Below are 20,021 nucleotides of genomic sequence, written 5' to 3'. Positions count from 1 at the left end.
GCTGCACATCGGTGAGCAGCAAGTCGCAGATGGACGGTGCTATAACATCCGTCACCTGCAAGTGCGCTACAGTCGCGGAGACCAAGTGTTGGTGTGGACCCCTGTTCGCCGCCGTGGCCTTTGTGAAAAGTTTCTCAGCCGGTATTTTGGCCCATACAAAATGCTCCGCCGCATTAGTGACGTGAACTATGAAGTCGTTCCAGACAGTGCGGCGCAAACACGGCGTAAACAACCACCTAGCCCTGACTTAGTTCACGTCGTACGCATGAAGCCCTACGTTGCGCGTTCGTGATTTTTACGCTCCTATTTGCACCTCATGCACTTACCTCTCTGTTTCTAGAGAGGTAGGGAATTGTTTCTAGCTACGCTGCTGTAGCTCTCACTGTGTTCTGTGCGCGAGCATCTTCATTGAGCGTGTTTTGTTTTTTTTTTGTTTTTTTTTCCTTTCCCACACCACTTCTTGAGCATCGATCCGATGCTCTTTCCGAGGAAGCGGGGAAATCTCACCTGTAGTAGTGAGAACAGAGCATGCGCAGAGGCGCAAGAAGAAAGCAGTGCGCGTGCTAACCGCCCCGCTCGATAGTTAGCTCTCGCCGCCCTTTTCTCCAGAGCCCAGCTGATCTCAATAAACGTTGTCAGCCCCATTTGAAGGCGCGTGGCAATGTGCATGCGGAGTAGACACGTGATCAGACATCATGCTTCACTTTATGACTTTGCTCATTGCGTAGAACAGAGACCAATATCGAGGATTTTAACTATGCAGTTAAATGAGCTCCCGCCAGCGAAATCATAACGGTCATGTGCAACATTTTATGAAAGGTAGATCACGTGCTACGTCATCAGTTACTATTCGTTTCAGAAATGTTCACTGTTGGTTCAGTCTTGCTTATTGTTGAACGAACGGGACGACGAGGTCACTAACGCGGCTGGTGTGTTTCAAAACCCGCTTCAGCAACGCAGGACGGAAACCAACATTCGCCCTTAGAAATATGTGATTGTGGTCTACCGTATTTATTTATTTTACAGCGCATTCTTTATATATTCGTCACGCAATCATTCCAAAGTAACAGGATGGTGTCGCCATGCATTTTTATTACCACCCACACCTAATTTTTCGCCAAATGTCAACCACCATATGCGGTTGCAGCTCTCCGCCTCCCATTTTTCTAAAACAAACAAACAAACAAACAAAGCAATAGAACAAAGTGGAGGGAACTACACGGGGTACTATGACACATTTCTGCAGTGCACTAAGCCACAGCTTCCTCCGTCGGCTGCAAGTCAAGGCTTCGTTGGGGCTCCATTCTTAAAATACGGCCTATTATTAGACAGTCTTACTCGAGCGTTTACGATCCGCTCCGCTCAGGCCGGTATTTGCTAGCAATATCCACATAACCGCTCAGCGGGAACGCTAGTGCGCTTGCACACAACGCTTATTCCGGTGGCTGGATGAAAATCGCTTCCCACGCTTCGCTTACGAAGCCGTTTGAGTGGAGCGTGAGAGCGTGTCTGCTTGGCTTCTTGGTCAAGCAGACATAGCGCGCCGCTCGACAACATGCGCTTATCAAATGCGAAAACTACGCAATTCCTTGCAGTGCATCAGTGCGTGAACCGCGTGGACTCTGAGCGGTTCGGAGCGTAAGCGGCGCACAACTAAAACTGACTAATGCCTCCGCTGTTTCAATGGGTCCGGTGGGGTAAGGTCCAGAGGTGTCATGAGTAGATGCCCACCGTCCACCGGCAAGGCATGCCCTGTGATGAAAGATGCGTCGTCCGAGGCCAGGAATGCAATGGCACGCGCTACTTCGTCCACGGTGCCAAGACGACCCATGAGGTGGGCATGAGCCGTAGCCTTGCTCTCACGCTATGCACGTGGAAAAGAAACATTAGCAACATCAGTAATACATATTGGCAGGGTAAACTCACTAGAACTCGCTCAAACGCACATTCTTTTTTAGAACAACAAGCAAAGATCTGACTCATCGATGCTTTAGTATTCAAATTTCTGGAAACTAAGCCCAGTCAAGTTCCTTCGGACTTACTCACCAAATCAGAGTCAAGAGCGCTTAGCCTAGCTAGATCACGGACCAGTAAGCTATCAGGCACACGTACACATAAGAAATAATTAACTCATTGATGCTCACGGAATCATAGACCGAGACCGGCTTCGTACCACCCCGTATGACTCTATGGCGTGTGTCAGGATCGGATTGTTCGACGGTACGCATCGGAATTGTCCAATAAAATACAATGGGACGGCAGCTATGACACTAACCGTGTTGGCTTTGTGCTCTACATCATGACTTTCTGTGTCCTTGGTCTGCAGCCTGATTGAAACGTTGCTGGGACTGTCAGTCAAGCTGATTTTTTTCTCTTAGCGTACCGGAAATGTACTACTCAGGTTCCCTTGAGTCATTCTGGCCAGTTTATAACTAACCTCAACTTAGAAGGAATACCTTAAGGGACATATATTTTCTCCTCATAATTAACTCTGTTCACCCGGTATTGATATACGGCGATGGATGAATTATAATAGCGCCCCTTTAAATCTAGGCGGTGACAAATAATTACCTATAATCTGCTTGAGCTATGCAGGTTTCGCTAGATCTAGTAGCGTCTAGCACATTCCCTTTATCTACATTACATCATATCTCTTCATTTTAGCCTCTAAGACCCTACGGTGAAGATATCTATGCTTGTAACGAGCCCAGCACCATCTATCCCGGCTTTTTCCCCGGTAATCTGAACGTATCTTGCTTATATAGACCGCTGAACAGCTGATGCGCGCATCAGCGTTGAATCCCAGCGCTTTGGGAAGGTTACCGTTCCCTGTTCCGGAAGGGTGAATACTGTGCCATTCCATTACAGCATGCTGAGTTGTCTCCACTTTTTTCAGCAGCCAGCACATGCCTAATTACAGTGGTGTGTATATATAGTGTCCCACAATCGCGTGGATCCACCTGAAGCCTCCCATGACACGCCTGCCTGCATACTGTCACTCTCGGCGTTAAGCCACATCCGTGATGAACAGCTGCGTGATCCCATCTTACGTGAGCTTATTCAAAAGCTGTATTCCGCAGCACCCGATCCGTCTCTTCACCTCTTCGTGCTTAAAGATTACACATTATATCGCTACAACGTCCTTCCAGAGGGACGCGAGCTGTTTCTCGTCATTCCTACGCATCTGCGCTTGAGCGTTTTCGGCCAGCTCCATGACGCCCCGACCGCTGGTCACCTTAGAGTTTCCCGGACCTACGACCGCGTTCGGCGTCGCTTCTTCTGACCCGGTCTTTACCGTTCCGTTTGTCACTACTTTGCTACTTGCGAACCATGCCAACGCCGCAAGAAGCAACCAATGCCTCCTGCTGGCCTCCTTCAGCGCCTTGACGTCCCGTCTGACCCCTTCTTCCGAGTTGACCTTGACCTCCTCGGTTCTTTCCCTGCCTCTACTTCTGGAAACAGGTGGATTGCCGTTGCTACGGAGCACACCACCCGATACGCAATTACACGTGCCCTCCCTACCAGTTATGCTACGGACGTCACTAATTTCTTGCTACACGATATCATCTTACATCACGGAGCTCCTTGTCAACTCCTCACCGACCGTGGCCGTTACTTTCTCTCCCAATTAATCGATGACTTGCTTCGCTCCAGCGCAACAAAACACTAATTTACGACGGCTTACCACCCACAAACCAACGGCTTGACAGAATGCTTCAACCGGACGCCAACCGACATGCTTTCTATGTGTGTCTCCTCTGACCATCAAGAGTGGGACGTTCCGTTGCCCTTCGTTAAATTTGCCTATAATTCTTCCCGTCACGGTCCCGTTGGTTTTTCACCTTTTTATCTTCTGTTTGGCCGTGACCCAAACTTACCTTTTGACACTATCATCCCCGATGCCGTGAATTTCCCCACTGAGTAGGCCCACGATGCCATTTCCAAAGCTGACGAGGCACGCCAAATAGCCCGCCATCGCCTTAGTACATCGCAAGGCCACCAGAAGCACTGCTATGACTCTCGTTATCGCGACGGTATCTACACTCCGGGTGCCCTTGTGCTTCTCTAGACTCCGACTCGGCGTGTTGTACTCTCCGAAAAATTACTTTCCGGCACTCCGGACCCTACCGTGTCTTAAGGCTTGTAACCGGCCTCACTTACGAGATTGGCCCTCTCGCGTCTTCCTCTCCCTCCGTTTCGCCACCTACAGTTGTCCACGTATCCCACCTTAAACCTTACCGCTCGCCCACACCACAGCAAACACTGTGACGGTGCTTCAGAGGTCGGGGGTTATGTAACGGTACTATTCCTCAAGAGGAGCGTCCATGAAGAAGACGTTTTTGATCTGGCGCACCCTCGCCCATATGGTTCAGTACTTCATAGCCTTGTGAATATATTTTAAATACGTTTTTCTGTTGCGTCTGCATCCCTGTAAAAATATATACACACGATTTCGTGGAATATTTCCAATGTCCCCCCCCCCTAATATTTCCAAAGTCCCCACCCCTAACGAAAATCCTGGGTGGGCTAACGTATCATGCTCGTACCAATATTTGCCCCCCGTATGTTTTTGTCCTAGGCAGCAAGCTAGGCCTCATATTTTAAGGCACTGCCCGTGGAGACCTCATAGAAATCCTGTTTTAAATTTTTTTCTTGCTGTATTTGTAAACCTCCGCGGATTTTTTGTTTCCATCATTTGCATCTAGCTTAGCGCCTATGTTTCCTTGCTGACCAGCTAGGGTTTTCTATTTGCATTTCCAATTACTCTGCATTTCGTCGCCTACTTTAAATTAAAAATTAAATTACGGGGTTTTACGCGCCAAAACCACGATCTCATTATGAGGCATGCCGTAGTGGGGGACTCCGGAAATTTGGACCGCCTGGGGCTCTTCTTCACTTCTTTAGCCATTACAAGTTCCCACTTTGACATGCATATGTCTGTGTAGTTAGCCCACCATTTCATTTTAATAATGTTTCTGATTCACTCTTCCCACCTGATCTTACCCGGTGCTTTTGTAACTTCAAATGGCGATTATAACTGGCATCTCCTTTGAAACGTGGTGGTGACAAACCTTGCCTGCTTGAGTTAATCAGGCATGCTATACATGTTTTTCATTGTAGCATTTTTGTTTACATTGTAATGCAGTTTATTGACCAGTCAGAAACGCGACCGTCTCAGTCGAGCAGACGTTGCCTCCTGAGCTCGTCGTAGCTATGACAAAGTTCAGCGACCTCGGCCACGGTTTGCGGGCTTTTCGAGAGCAGCACTTGAAATGCGTCGTCTTCGATTCCCTTTATCACGTCACGGATCTTGTCAGACTTACTGATCGATGGGTCGACGCGCTTGCAAAGGTCCACAACGTCTTCTATGTACTTGGTGAAGTTCTCACCGGGTTGCTGGGAACGGCTGCGCAAGCGCTCTTCGGCACGGAGCTTCCGCACTACAGGGTGACCGAACACTTGCGTAATGCGCGCCTTGAAATCTGACCAGGTGCGAAGGTCGGATTCGTGGTTGTGGTACTATACGCTAGCGACACCCGTGAGATAGAAGTTGACGTAGCTGAGCTTCGCAGTATCGTCCCATTTATTGTGGGCACTCACCCGCTCGTAGATCGAGAGCCAATCTTCGACGTCGTATTCGTCGGAGCCACTGAAGATGGGAGGATTGCGTTGACGCATTGAGCCAGGACAAATCAATGTTGGCGATGCCGGAGGTGTTGTTTGGCTGGCGTCGTCAGGCATGATGGCCGGCATTGTCCGATTGCCTAGTTCCAGGGTTGGGGAAGTAGAACCCAGCACAGCTCCACCAAGTATGTAATGCGGTTTATTGATGAGTCAGAAACGCGACCAGTCTCAGTCGAGCGTCGGACATCGAGAGCGCGAGCCCATCTTCGTCAGCGGGCCGATGATGATAGTGCGTCCATAGGGCGTGCCAGTCTTCTTCGCTACAACATCTTCCTAACTTTTTTTTCTCTTCCTCAAAATTGGCTACCTAAAGACTTTTATAAAACATACCGAAGCAAATATTTCCAACACGGAGAAGCATGGGCCTGCTGCAGAAAAAATCCGAAGACAACTCAACACATCTTAATGAAATCCGAAGTTATACACCTAGCGAGATTCGTAGGTAATGTCTACCTTCCAGAAGCATTCCGATTTATCGTGGAAGCATTAACTGGTCAGCAGCCGAGATAAGCAAGAGACCGTAAGAGTGCTGGTGAAAAAAAACCCATCGATGGCACTGATAGGACCGGATCCATTACAGGCATAGGCACAGCACAGGGGAGATATAGAGGTTGTAAGGAAGACAGAAAAGATTAGGGAGATGTAGGCCAAGTGCTACACTGATAAGCATTTGTAACATACCTGATTAGCCTGAGCACAGTAGCTGACTATTTGTCACCGCCCAGCTTAAAAGTTGATGCCAATAAATCATTATCAACACAAGGAGCGTGATAGCAGTAGACAGCTCATGCGCATCGGCGTGCCACCGGTGTACTCTAGGAGGCAACGCGATCTGGAACGCCATGCGGAGGTCATCACGCGGACTTAGTGAAGGCGATGCTAGATGGAACTGCATGTCGAGAAGCAAGCGCGAGAGAGGAGCGCGGTTGCAGTAAACGCCTGACGCATGACGTTTTTCGACTACTCGCCTACTTAGGTGGTCATTGTTGGCGAGTTCTCCGCAAGTTTTTTTTATGGTGGCCAGTCATGGCGTACGCTCCGAGCCAACTTTGCTCTCGTGGCACATCAGTGGTTCGATGTAGGACTATGTTATCTGTATATCTTTGAATGTGCATACACATGCACGCGTTCCTGCTTGTCTACACAATTTTCCTGGCCGCATCCCCTGTCATGTTCGCATGTCGATGTCAGAAAACAGGATAGAAAGCCTCTGTTCGACACCACTTCACATATCAAATCCTGCAATAAGTAATGTTTCTCCAGCACAAATTTAAGTGTAAACTTGCTCACCTGAAAATGATCCTCTTTGCTTTCCCCGGGTCTCCTGCCCATATTACTAGCAATCACGCCAGGACTAAAAGGGGCAGAATTGGCAATATGAATACATTAGGACGCAACACGGTACCCTTGTGCAAAAACAAGCTCGTATCATTGGGACAACATGAGAGACGTCGACAACATGACAGACGTTTCTACCAGTCTTCGACTGCTCATTATGTGAATGGCCAATATACGAGCCACACATTCATTTAAACTGCGGGGCTCAAAAAAAAAAAAGCCACATCGTGGCTCTGAGATTTTGCAGACGGCCTTTTCATAATTACGTAGAAAACATTTGGGATTTCATTTAGGGCACAACAGGGTTTCTTTTTATCTCTAGCACCACAGATGATCGCACGCCATCAAGCGAAATTTTATGTGTCTCGTTTTAACACAAACGTGCGACAGCGGCACTAGGTGAGATGTTTTAAAGTGCCGAACCACGTTAGAATTATGAAGCAAACTCGGTGAAGAGAAAAACAGAGAAAAGAGAGAGAGAAGGCCGGGATATTAGGCAATAAAAGTGGGGCTAGCTAACCTACGCTGGGGGAAGGAAAAAGGGAAATATAAATATTTTCACACTCGATGAGAAAACACTACATGAAAGCATCCATCCACTACTCAGTGTTTGGAAGGGATATTGTAAAAAGGGCTGCGCCTACATCACACCTAGAAAAAGAAACAGAAATAAATTTGGCCACATGTTACACTCCTGTAACACGCGAAAGCGAATGTCAGCTGCAGACATGGTAATGCATTTAAGCTATACGATCGGAGAGGTCAGACTTCTTGCGAGACATAACGAGCCGCAGTGTGATATAAACATATGGCGCTGTAGGTCGACCACCTCAGCGACACATGCGAGCACTATAATGCACCATGCAAAGGTTCTTTCTTTCGTTCTCTTTTTCTTTCCGTCTTTATTCTTTGTTCCTTCGTTGTTTCTTCCTTTTGTGCTTTCTTTCGTTCCTTCTTTTGTCCCTTTTTTCTTTCTTTCTTTACTTCGTTCTTTCTTTCTTTCCTTTCATTAATATTCAGTCCCGGCATGGTTGCTTGCCTACGAGGTTTTGAGCCATTCCTGGTTTGCGTCATATTTTGCATCAAATTTTGCATTATATTTTTTTTCTGGCATGAGGCAGTACTGATGATGGTATATTTTGTTTCACTCGCCTACCTTGTTTGTGTCGCTGGACTACTCGCCATTTTTTCTGGTATGAGCATTCGCCTTAAAAACATGGCGCCAGTAATTCCACAATACTACGCATGTTTGTAGATAAATTATTAGTAGAATTCGATATACTCACTTTACAGAATTCACGCGCACTCCATACTTTGCATTTTCTGCAAGGGCAAAGACCGAATTGTCACCACTATCGGAAAACATTGCACATAATGAGACTGATGGTTGCCTTGACACTCAAATAGGTTCTTAGAAATTACGTCTCGTCAGCATGTACATATTGATACGAAGACAAAAGTAATTGGTAGAATTTACACCCACACACATAATTTATATGTTGCATCATCAAGCGCAGGACTGAATGTAGGAAGAGTAAGTAGTGTGGCTGAAGATAATTACAGAAAAAGAGCGAGCCATCAAGAATCCACGTCAAAGCACTTGTTGCAGAAAAATAATTACTTCGCAGAGCTTCAGTAAAGGATTTGTAAGTGCTAGGAAAGAAAATTACAAGTACAAAAAAATCAAACAGAATGAATCGATTTAGTCGGGAAATTACAATGATGTTCTTCAAAAAGTAACGACACGAATACATTCGGAAGCAGTTGCTGCGACGCTAATTTGTCTTGGCTAATAAATTTTATTATTAGATTGTTCATGAGTGGCGGTTGTTTAACGAGGGTTAAAGAAATAAATTGTTCGGAGCACGTCTGCTAATTGAGAATTGGCTGCAGCCTGGCACTTTTTTGCTGAATTTTGTATAATGATCGAATGATCAATAAGTCACAACATAGGTAAGAAACGTAATAGTAATTATTGTATTGTTCCGCAGATTAGTTCATAATTTTAGCGACATTGTTCTCGGGTAGCTTCTTACATAAAAATTTTTGAAAATGCGAGAAGGTGACGGAACCCCCAGGCCCGCTTTGATGTGATACTCACCAAGGGCCGTGCATTTGGTTAATTGATCCAGGCCAGCCTTGCTGATGTTGTAAAACATTCCACCGTGTGCCTATTGCAGCGAATACAATAAAAGGGATTGTGATCCGAGGTACTTTCCACAGAAAGTCCCTTCAACAAGACAGCTGTTTTTATGTCGGTGTAAACGGTACAGGCAGATAAAATTCAGCAAACATCTAAGCACATTCGAAGATATTTCCTAAAAAAATACAAGCGGAACAACAAAAGATGAAGGTAGTCAGGTTAACATTTTCAGAGACCTTCAGTGAAGAATGCAATCTTGAAACCCCTACGTCTTTGTTGCATCTCTGTATTACGCCCATACAATAGGCATTTTAGAAACGTCCCGCAAGCGATCATCGGGAGTTTTGTGCCAGAAGTAAGTTGATGCATACGCAAGTAGGCGCGTGGGCAGTTTCCTCAAGCATTTAAATTCTAAAAGGTGCTGTTACGTGTGGATTATAATATGAATGTCTCATAGATATTTCCGTCTTAGCGTGTATTTGGTGGTTAACGAGCCTAGCTAAAATAGTAGTTTACTGAAAACGTGGCGAATGCTCGAGAGGCATGCAGTGCTTCGTGAAGACAAGAAGAAACTCTAGTAGTAGCGCATATTTTAATTACTTCTTTATTGTTTAAATTACGGGATGTTACTATTTGCGCGTCAGCTAACTTAATTGTGTGATCTACATCCAAATACATGAATGTTGTCCTTGATAATATAACTTCGCTAGTCGCTCTTGGGTGCTAGAGCATGTGGATCAATCATTCAATAAACTCATCAGCTATATGTGTAACCTCATAACTTACCGCCCTCAGCGACACTACGCTGGACACATTGACAACGGTACCTGCAAGAACATAACATTTATTCAGACACGAGCTAGAGAATAAGCTGGTAAATCTCAGAGGCCATGCAAAGGGCGCTAAGACTACGGATACGAAGACAATTGAGCAAACAAAACGCGTTTTGAAAAAAAAAAACAAGTATGAAAGTAAAGACTGTACTTTGAGAGATTCGTTGGTGAGATAGATATTTTATTCAAGGAAAGGCAGAAAGTTCGGGCTGAGCTTGTGTTTTCTAGCCTCCTGCTGGGCACAGGCTGACGAAGAGAAGGAGAAGAAAAGAGTGCGCGAGTGCTGATTAAAATATAATCGAGAGGTGCTTGATGCACGATCTCGCTGCAGTGCTAATGGCATAGGCTGAGATCGTAGTTGTGTGAACCTGTAAACACTTATGAAGCATTTAGCTGCCTGAAAGACTCGATTTCAGTGGAATGTGAGCGCTGTGCTTTACACCTAAGCAAGCGCTCACATGATTACAGGTTAGAAGTTACCTAGATTGCAGCCTTAGCTAACCTTTTCATATGTACATTTCTATAACTTCACCGGAACTGAAATCTCTGAAACGAAGGGGTTCGCTGAGCAATACGCTGTCAGAATGGCTAGAGGTGGATGCTTCACATTGTATAAGTAGCCATAGCATAATGGCGAGACTTCTTTCAGATGTGTCAGCCAAAAATAGGTTTAAAAATGCTCACCATCAACATAACATTTCGCGGAAAGCGGGTAATAAACAATTTTGTATGACATCAATTAGCGTAGCACTTTATGCACATAAGGTACATACATATAGACATCTCGTATCGTAATACACAGCTAAAAATTTTTAGGGGGGGAGTAGTTGGTGGAGGTGTTATAACGTAAACACGCACTTGCAGACTCACAATGCCGTGAGTTCTGCGAAAGTCGTACTCGAGGTAATCATCATGGAGGTGTGCTCTTTACCACTGTTCTATACGAAAGCCGCCTTGGTTGCGTTTCCTATAGGGGTAAGTTGTTCCTCATCGACAAGGTGAAAATTGTTATAGAATTTAAGGTAAACCAATCGACCAGGGCTCATTGCAGAATTGAATGATGGAATGTATCGTCTCTTTTTCGGAAATCGTTAAGAAGCTTACATCGAACCTAGCCCTGACAAAACCACATCTATATTTCACAATGTTCTAATGTAAGGCACCTTCCCGCTGGGGGTGTTTGTAGTGACATGCATGCGGTGGAAGCCATTGCTTCCGTTAGTTTTCACACTGCGCTTAACGGTGCTGAGTGCTTGGTTCACGTTACACGCGCATCATCACATGCAAAAGGACGCTATGACTCACATAAACATCTAGCTGAATATAGACACTGTATCACATTATGTGGGTGCTTGTTAAGGTTTACTTAAAATATAAATTCACGATTGCCTAATGATCCTTGTGGCCCTTTGAAAGGCGCAGAGTAATTCTCGTTGCCGTAATGGCGTAAAATAACAATGAAATACCTAATGATCTATCTATTACGTTCATAAATGCGGTCGAGGAGTTTCCTAACACGTGTCGTTTACTGTAAGAAAGTGAAGATATGAAAAGGAAAACAGATACATGTCGAACGCATGCATGTTAACCAGAAAAAAAATGCCAGCAGGTCTGGGCTACACCGGGGAATGGTAGGAGATAATATAAAAGGGACAGAAATATATAATGACAAGGCTCCCTGAAGAAGAGCGACAACCGCGACAAGCGAACGCTAAGTGCTACCTTTAGCTCCAATACCCGCGTTTACATGAATGCGAAAACTGGCGCATCGCATCGCATCTACGTAAGCGGGGCTAATGCGCTAGGAATGCGCATCACATTATTGCGCCAGACAGGGCTGGATTAAGACGAGTAAGTCGACTTTCGCACTGCATGTGAACGCGATCGCATCGCATTAGAAATTCTGGGAAATGGAATTCGTTTCGGATCTGCTGCGCTCGCCGAGCTGTGGTGGCGTGGCGCCGGAAGCGTCTGGAAGCGCTGGTTAGAGACACCCATTTCCCAAATGCGCTTAGAAATGCGATGCGCTACTGTCGCATTCATATAAACGCGGCTCGTGTATTGCTGCCATCTCACCAGGGGTGATGCGCTACATGCAAATACTGACGAATCGCATTACTCATGATGCGCCAGAAAATGTGATGCGCTACTATCAAATTCATGTAAAAGCGGCTAATTGGTCTGCGAAAGTTAAGATTACGCAAAGTTGGTGCCTGTAGCCTTCGTAACCGTCGCGCAGATTACCTCCAAGATATGACGCGCGTGGCCACGCTCAGTCGAGCCACGCGCCTCAAAGCCCGGACTATCGTGATCAACTGCCCGCTTCCTCCCCCTTAGCACGCTCTCATCCCTCTCCCCCCTTTTTCGCACAATATTGGGTGAGCGAGAAGCCACCATCCTTCTCGGCACACCTTCTCACGCGTTCCCTCGCGTCTACAGCAAACGGCGTTGCGGGACGTTACAAGACTTTATGACACTTGGATTTTATGCGCAGCGTCACGGCGACGGTGGCGGAGACGACGAAGTCGGAATTTCGCCTGGAGTGTCCCTATAATTGCTATCGCAATTAAGAAGAAGAAGGTTTATAACGCTTTCTCAACTTTGTACTCCTGCATGACCGTCGAGTTCTGAGTGAGTGAGTCAACTTTAATAAGTATCCGGCAAATTGATGGCCGGATACTTATTGGAGGCCGCGCCGGGGGCAGCAGAGAGACCCTGTCTCTCGGTAGCTTCCCGGGCTTGCTGGATGGCCCAAAGTTGGTCCTGAAGATCAGAGCTAGTCAATGCGATTCTCCACCGCGCCCTTAGTTCATCCGGGGGGACTGCAATTCACCACTGAACTATTTCACAATCCCAGAGTATGTGTTCTAGGGTGGCTACTCTATCATTACATAACTTACATTTGGCCTCATGGTATAAATCTGGAAACAGGCGGTTAAGATGTACCGGGTTCGTGTAGGTCCTAGTTTGAAGTCGCCTCCAGTCAACCGCCTGAGACCTGTTTAATTTTGGGTTAGGAGGTGGATATATACACCTCGACTTTCTGTAGAATTGGGTAATGTCACTGAATGAGAAAAGTCTAGCCCTATCCATCCGTTCCATCTCCTCCTCAGCCAGAGCCCCCCCCCTAGTCGGGCGCGGTTAGTGAGTCCTCGCGCAACACGATGGGCAGACTCGTTAAGGTTTGGGTTGGCGGTGGATTCGCAGTCTGTATGGACTGGAAACCAGATGATTTCCTTGTCGTAATATTCCTCAGATGATATAAGTTTGGTTTCACTGTTAAGAATTTTTGCAGCTTCAACTGATATCCGTCCTCTGGCATAATTTCGTATAGCCGATTGAGAGTCGCTAATAATGTATCTATATTTGGGAGAAGCTATAGCCAGAGCGATGGCAACCTCCTCCGCAACCTCAGAGACACTGGTTTTGATTGAACAGGTGCGTGCGCTTTCTTGCTTTGCATTAATTGCTACTGGTGTAAATGCTGGGTGATTTGAATATTCCGCGGCGTCCACGAACAGCGCTTCCTCATCATTGCCATAAGCTTTGAGTAGAGTTTTAGCTCTGCTCGTTCTCCTGCCCTGATTGAATTCCGGGTGCATATTTTTGGGTAAATTGGGGATTTCAATCCTGCTCCTGATCTCTCTGGTCAACGTAACCTTCGGTCCTTGCTGGTTATGGTAATTTATTCGTAATTTGTCGAGTATACTTCTGCCAGTCCGGCTGCTGGCGAGTCTTTCCAGCTGAGCTATCTGCTGAGCTTCGATCAATTCTTCTAAGGTGTTATGCATGCCCAGCTGCATTAATCTCTCTGTACTGGTGCTGTCGGGCAAGCCTAGGGCCTGCTTAAAAGCTTTCCTTATGAGCATATTGATTTTGTCCTTTTCTGTCTTGTACCAGTTAAGGTACGCAGCTACGTAAATGATGTGGCTTATTGCAAACAATTGAATGAGCCTAACAATGCTAGCCTCTTTCATTCCCTGATACTTGTTCGTGATTCTCCTAATCAGCCTAATAGCGTTAGTGACCTTGTTCCGAGCTTTCTAAGGGTTTCGCCGTTAGTTCCTTTAGACTCAATATTGAGTCCCAGGACCCTAATTTGTTCAACGATGGGGATGGCCCCGACATTCTTTGTACGAATGTGTATCTCTTCATACTCTCTCTCTCTCTGTGATGTACCCCTTGGGCGCCCTGCCCTTGAGGGTGGGTCTGTAAAGGAGAAGCTCTGATTTCTCTGGGGAGCATTCAAGCCCCGTGCCTGTAAGGTACTCCTCTACTTTACATACCGCTTCCTGTAATTTCTGTTCTATCTCTCCACCACTGCCTTGCGAGATCCATATGGTAATGTCATCAGCGTACAAAGAATGATTGATTCCTTCGATGTCTTCGAGCTTTTCCGGCAATCCTATCATAATGAGGTTAAAGAGCTTGGGCGATATCACGGAGCCCTGAGGCGTACCCGAACTGCCCATGTCCCTCACCTCTGACTTGAGTTCCCCCATCGTGAGGGTAGCCTTCCTATTCATTCGTTAGGAAGTCTCGGATGTAATTGTACGCCCTTTCTCCGAGGTTTAGGTGGCTGACCTGACTGAGTATGGCCGAATGTGCTGCTTTGTCGAATGCTTTCTTGAGATCCAACCCTAATATGGCTCTGGTGGACCTCGTTTTACTGTCTAGTATTTGATGCTTGATTTGCAGCATAACGTCCTGAGTAGAAAGACCAGCCCGAAAGCCCAACAAAGTATTTGGATATATTTCGTTTTCTTCCAGGTAATTGTTTACTCTGATAAGGAATGCGTGCTCCATAAGCTTTCCTGCGCAAGAGGTGAGAGATATGGGCCGCAGTTTTGAAATATTTGGTTTGGAAAGGTTTGCCAGGTTTGGGAATAAGTATGACCTGGGCTTCCTTCCACTGTTGTGGTAGAGAGCCCTTCGTCCAGCATTCGTTTATGTATTTCGTGATATTCTCTATTGCCTGATCATCCAGGTTTTTTAGCATCTTGTTATTAATGCTGTCTGGTCCTGGGGCAGATTTCGTATTGAGTTTTTGCAGCACTGCTCTAATCTCTTGTGTAGTGAAGTCCTCATCCAAGGACACATTAGGCTTTCCTTTATATCGCCCATGCTCGACTATTGGGTTGGAGGGAAGGTATGTAGAGCTTGCCTCGGCGATGAGTTCATCTTCCTTCCCTTTGTGTCCGTGCAAAATGTTTCGCAAGTTATGTTTTTGAGATAGTTTTTGATTGTCTGGATCTAGCAGGTATTTGAGTATACGCCACGTCTGGCCAGCAAAAATCTGACCATCCATAGCATTGCAGAACTCATCCCATTGCTGTTTGCATAAGTGTTTGCTATGCTCTTCAATCTTTTTGTTTAACTCAGCTATTCGCTTACGTAGTCTCCTATTGTACTTTTGTTGACGCCATCTATGTTGTAAAGACTGTTTCGCCTCCCACATATGTGCGATCCGACTATCAATCTTCTCTACCGGTTGGTCCGGCGTGATAGTGTGAGTGGCTACGCTTACGCCTTTGATGACGTCTCTAGCCCATTGTTCTATGTTTTCGATCGGCTTTTGCTTCCTGTCGTCTCTTATTTTGCGAAACTTATCCCAGTCGATCCATTTAACGGCTTTATTATTTTCGGCATCTACGGTTTCTTCGATCTTGATTTCTATAATTCTATGATCGCTCCCAAGGTCTTCGAACGTGTTTCTCCATTTGACGGTTACCGCCTTGTTGACGATTGTTAGATCCGGTGTGGTATCTCTGTTGAGTCCGGTCCCTATACGTGTAGGGGTGGCGGGCTCATTTACGAGCGTTAACTCTGTATCTTGAATGTCTTGCCATAGCATTTTGCCTTTTACTCTCGTATAACCATACCCCCAGGCACCGTGCGGGGCATTGAAGTCTCTCCCTATGATCAGAGGACTAGTCCCTGCCATCACCACAGCCTTTCTAAAGAGAGTTATGAAGCGCTGTCTTTTTTGGGTTGAATTACTGTATAAATTTAGAATAAATATACTTGAGGATTTCCTCCATCTGGGGAGGAGCTCTATTAGCACGTGTTCAATGTCTGAGATTTGGGTTTCATGCCGAATCACCACTAGCCCTTTCCTCACTAGTGTAGTTAATGTTCTGTTATTCCCATTCGGGGGCGTTCTGTGTTCAAAGATATTTTCTGTATGGTTCACTTATGAAAATCGCTCAACCTACGGCACCTGAGGCAGAGGGCAATACAAGTACTTTCAATGTTTCCTCCAAGCCAGACTCTATGATATGATATCATGTCTATTTAGGCAATTAACACTTGTACCTTACTTCTTGCAACTTGAGAAGAATACCTGAGGGTAAACATTTAGACGACGGAGCATACCTTTAACCTGCCTTAAGTATGGCAAGGCGTATCTTAATACTTGTATTGGGCCGCGCAAGTTGACGCTCATCAGTTGGTCATAGTTGTCAAGCGAAGGACTGTCCGTCGATCCTTCCAAGTAAATGCCGGCGTTATTCACCTGGACAAGACGGCACATTCAATGTTATGCACAGAAATGTAAAGCAGATAAACAGTTTCATAAACCAACCTCTCAGCAAGATGCAAAAAATCTGTAGACGACGCGCGAACGTTAAAAATTACATCAGTCAGCTAAAACACAGCTTTTAATCTTAACAGCATTGGTCACTTTTCAGTAGCGCTCGTTTCGCCATTCTTAAGATCAACAAGAGAACAATAAAAGTCACAATCAATGTAAACACGCACAGTTATTTACACCGCAAGCTACCCTTTTTTTTAAGTGCAGATGTGGTAGCCCGCTTGTGAAATTTCAAGTTCAGCGGCACCACACGAAAAGCAGTAACAAGAACTCAAAAACAGTACACGCAGTACGCTTTGTTCGTGCGCGTATAGTTCTTGTTTAGATTTCTTCTTTTTTATTGTTGCCCGAGTAACGAATTAGAGATTTTCGTACAGCCGGATATATCGCAGCCCACATCCCATGTTTCCGCGCCTTCGTGCCGTCAAACAAAAAATGAAAGAAAAAATGAAGACGAGGTTTATCCGTAAATGCGAGAGAAAGGCATTGACATCACGTCGCACCTCTCTGAGGTCCCGCATCCATGATTTCAAATCATATGCACCACATTGCAAACTGTTGCTTAGGAGCTCGTTCGAACCACAGTCCTGCTTCTTCCAGGAGGACAGTGCAATTGATGGCGGTACCGAGCAGACCACCGTCAGTTGCAGTGTATATATATATATATATATATATATATATGTGTGTGTGTGTGTGTGTGTGTGTGTGTGTGTGTGTGTGTGTGTGTGTGTGTGTGTGTGTGTGTGTGTGTGCGTGTGTGTATTACCGCGGCGGCGTTTTCTCGTCCACCTTCAGGAGCTTTTATCTTTAATTATTTCCAGGGTTAGCTCTCACATAAATGTTTAACACAAAGCATGAAGGTGGGCTCAAACATAAATGCCCCAGAAAGTGCATGGGCAAACGGCGCCACAGTAGCTCAATTGGTAAGATCATCGCACACGTAATGCGAAGACTTGGGGTGCATATCCCACACGTGGCTAGCAGCTTTTTCATCCACTTCCATGTAATTTTTTATGATTTCTTGTCGGCAATTAAAAACTGCAGATAATTTCCTCTATCCTGTGCTTGGTGTCATTATTTGTTAGCTCCGCATGATATCAATAATATCATAATATCAATCATTCGATTTCTTTTATGCTCCTAATAAACATCGGGCCCCTCGGTTTCCTTTTATCTCGTTCATAATATATATATATATATATATATATATATATATATATATATGCCACCACCACGTGACGGGTTTCTCACACTACACACATACACTTTTTTTCCACTTTGGCCCTCCCAATGCTGACGCATTAAAAAAGCAACCGAATGCAATGTCTTCTCACAGATCTGGTGTCGGCACTGTGCGATAACTGTCGTATTATATTGACCAAAAACAGAAGTAAGCAGAGGGTTCCCACCCGTGCCTACATTTGTGCGTACTTGCTTCCTGCAGATCTTCGTCTCTCTACGCACTGTTGTCATGTGGCTATTTATTAAGTTTATTGCGATAGCAATTATACAGACACTTCAAGCGGATTTCTGCCGCAGCCGTCGCCGTGATGTTCCGTATAAAGTCCAAGGGCGATAAAATCGTCGCCGCAAGCCGTATGTGCGAGCAAAGAAAGCAAGCAGGGGACCCGCGCTTTCACGGAGAGCGAACGCACGGCGCGCGAAAGGCCCTGGGGGTATTGGGCGACGCTGTGCTGCGGCACCAAATGCGTATCTTGCAACCGGGCGCAAGGGGAACTGGTGACTCCATCTCCCACGCAAAAGGAGGAACGCGGGAACGCAGCGCGGGAAGGAGGGAGGGGAGGCGGCTTCTACTCTGCTACGGTGGCTAAAATGCGTACTGGATTTTGCCCCGGTACGTGCTGTCGCGCGCACCTATCTTGAAAGCAATCCTGATACGGCTCTGACCTTTGTATGCGCTGTGCTTTCGTCGCTCAGTTTCCGTTGAAGCGATAGACCGCATGAACTTCGCTCGCTGCGGCGGCGCGCTTGCTCACGCCAGCGTTGTTACAGTGCTTGTCTGCGGTCATCGAGTGTTGTCTATAGATGTTTTATTGTGCGCGCTCACATCACGCTTGTTAACTAAGTTAGTAAGCGAATGTGTCCAAAATTAGGCAGTTGATAAAGCTACTATCCTACTCCGTATAGCTCTGTACTCATTTGCTATCGCCATTGATGCTTCGCCTTTCGGGCGATACTGCGACTTTTTTTTACTTACATACCTACAGCGTACCAATGTTGGGCATTAGAGTAGGGGGAAGGAATATTATACATATGTTGAAATAAACATGGTTTATGGCGCAAAAGAAAACATCTACACATACAACACAATATCGACATAGAAAATACAGTACTTAATAAAACGTTACACCTAAAGTTATTATGAAATACAATGTAATACAAAGTGCAACACAATAATATAACAAAAATTACTGCGATTAAGGCAATATTACACTTGAGGCCGAACCGAGGTTCAGAATAAATAATTTTAGCGAAGCGTGAGAGACACTGTGCATGATGGCTGCTAAACAGGTGAACCTCGGCCTTTAAATTAATAAAAGCCGTGAACAGGAAAGGTTAATCTCCCGTTCTATCTGAAACAAAACAGATTTATGTACTATAGTTACAAATGTTGCGATAACAAATTTTCAAACACAGATGGCGTGGCTGTGACAATTTCATGCAGCAGTTTATTGCAGTCGTGTACACTTTTGGGAAAGAATGAATGCTTATATGGATTGATACGGCATTGGTACTCTTGTACTTTTAGCGTATTATCCGTTCCGTGTGAAATATCACTTGCGTTCTTCATGTATATGTCCCTGCACAAACCATTGTTGCCTGTGGAAATATTGAAGGAAAGTGTAAGTCCTAAATATTTTCGTCGGTTCCCGAGATGTGGCCATCTCAAGTTGACACGTATTTGTGGTGAGCTCTGAGTGAAATTATAGTTGGTGGTACCCGTGGCTATAGTTGGTGGTACCAGTAGAGCAACCGTGGTTGCTCTACCTTGCACCTACTTGCTCTACTTGGAGTACGGGTACTCCAAGTTCAGACAAACGTTTGTTAAATAAAGGGCTTCCTTTACCTTATGGGGGCTCTGCAGAAACTACGTTTTAGAAAATTTTACATGCGACTAGTCTTAGACGCCAAGCTCATCCTTAGAACGATTATTTTTAAGAACAACGCCTATGTACTTATACCTGCTTACCTTAATCAATGTTTCAGTGTGTAGAAAGTTATTTGTAACAAGCGGTGCGCTTTTTAAATGAAGCGAACGACATTGCACTTGGAAGATTTAACTCATGCTGCAGCTGGCGCACCACGTGGAACCTTCCAGAAGGTCTTTTTGTAAAATACTTGAATCGGCAGGGGAGGTAATGGCGCGCTATATGCAACAACCATCTGCATACAGGCGTATGTGACTGGA

General features: G+C 45.5%; 1 protein-coding gene across 4 annotated transcripts in view; it reads right to left on the bottom strand.

Annotated features, from left to right (window-relative positions):
- Positions 1-14: 14 nt before the first annotated feature.
- LOC119445443 (3-oxoacyl-[acyl-carrier-protein] reductase FabG-like) overlaps positions 15-20,021 on the bottom strand; it is a 98,393-nt gene continuing 78,386 nt past the window's right edge. For all 4 annotated transcript variants that reach the window (XM_049663297.1, XM_049663298.1, XM_049663299.1 and 1 more), the window contains 6 exons: positions 16,375-16,513; positions 9,953-9,993; positions 9,125-9,194; positions 8,310-8,346; positions 6,976-7,039; positions 15-1,864 (listed from right to left, as the gene is read on the bottom strand). In XM_049663297.1, the coding sequence (XP_049519254.1) occupies positions 1,664-1,864; positions 6,976-7,039; positions 8,310-8,346; positions 9,125-9,194; positions 9,953-9,993; positions 16,375-16,513 (552 nt within the window). In that variant the 3' untranslated portion in view covers positions 15-1,663. The remainder of the gene's footprint in view (positions 1,865-6,975; positions 7,040-8,309; positions 8,347-9,124; positions 9,195-9,952; positions 9,994-16,374; positions 16,514-20,021) is intronic.

This window comes from Dermacentor silvarum, chromosome 3 (assembly GCF_013339745.2).
Source record: "Dermacentor silvarum isolate Dsil-2018 chromosome 3, BIME_Dsil_1.4, whole genome shotgun sequence".
Lineage (NCBI taxonomy): Eukaryota > Metazoa > Arthropoda > Arachnida > Ixodida > Ixodidae > Dermacentor > Dermacentor silvarum.
Note: the sequence above shows the minus strand (reverse complement) of the source record. Positions and strands in the feature narration are given on the sequence as shown.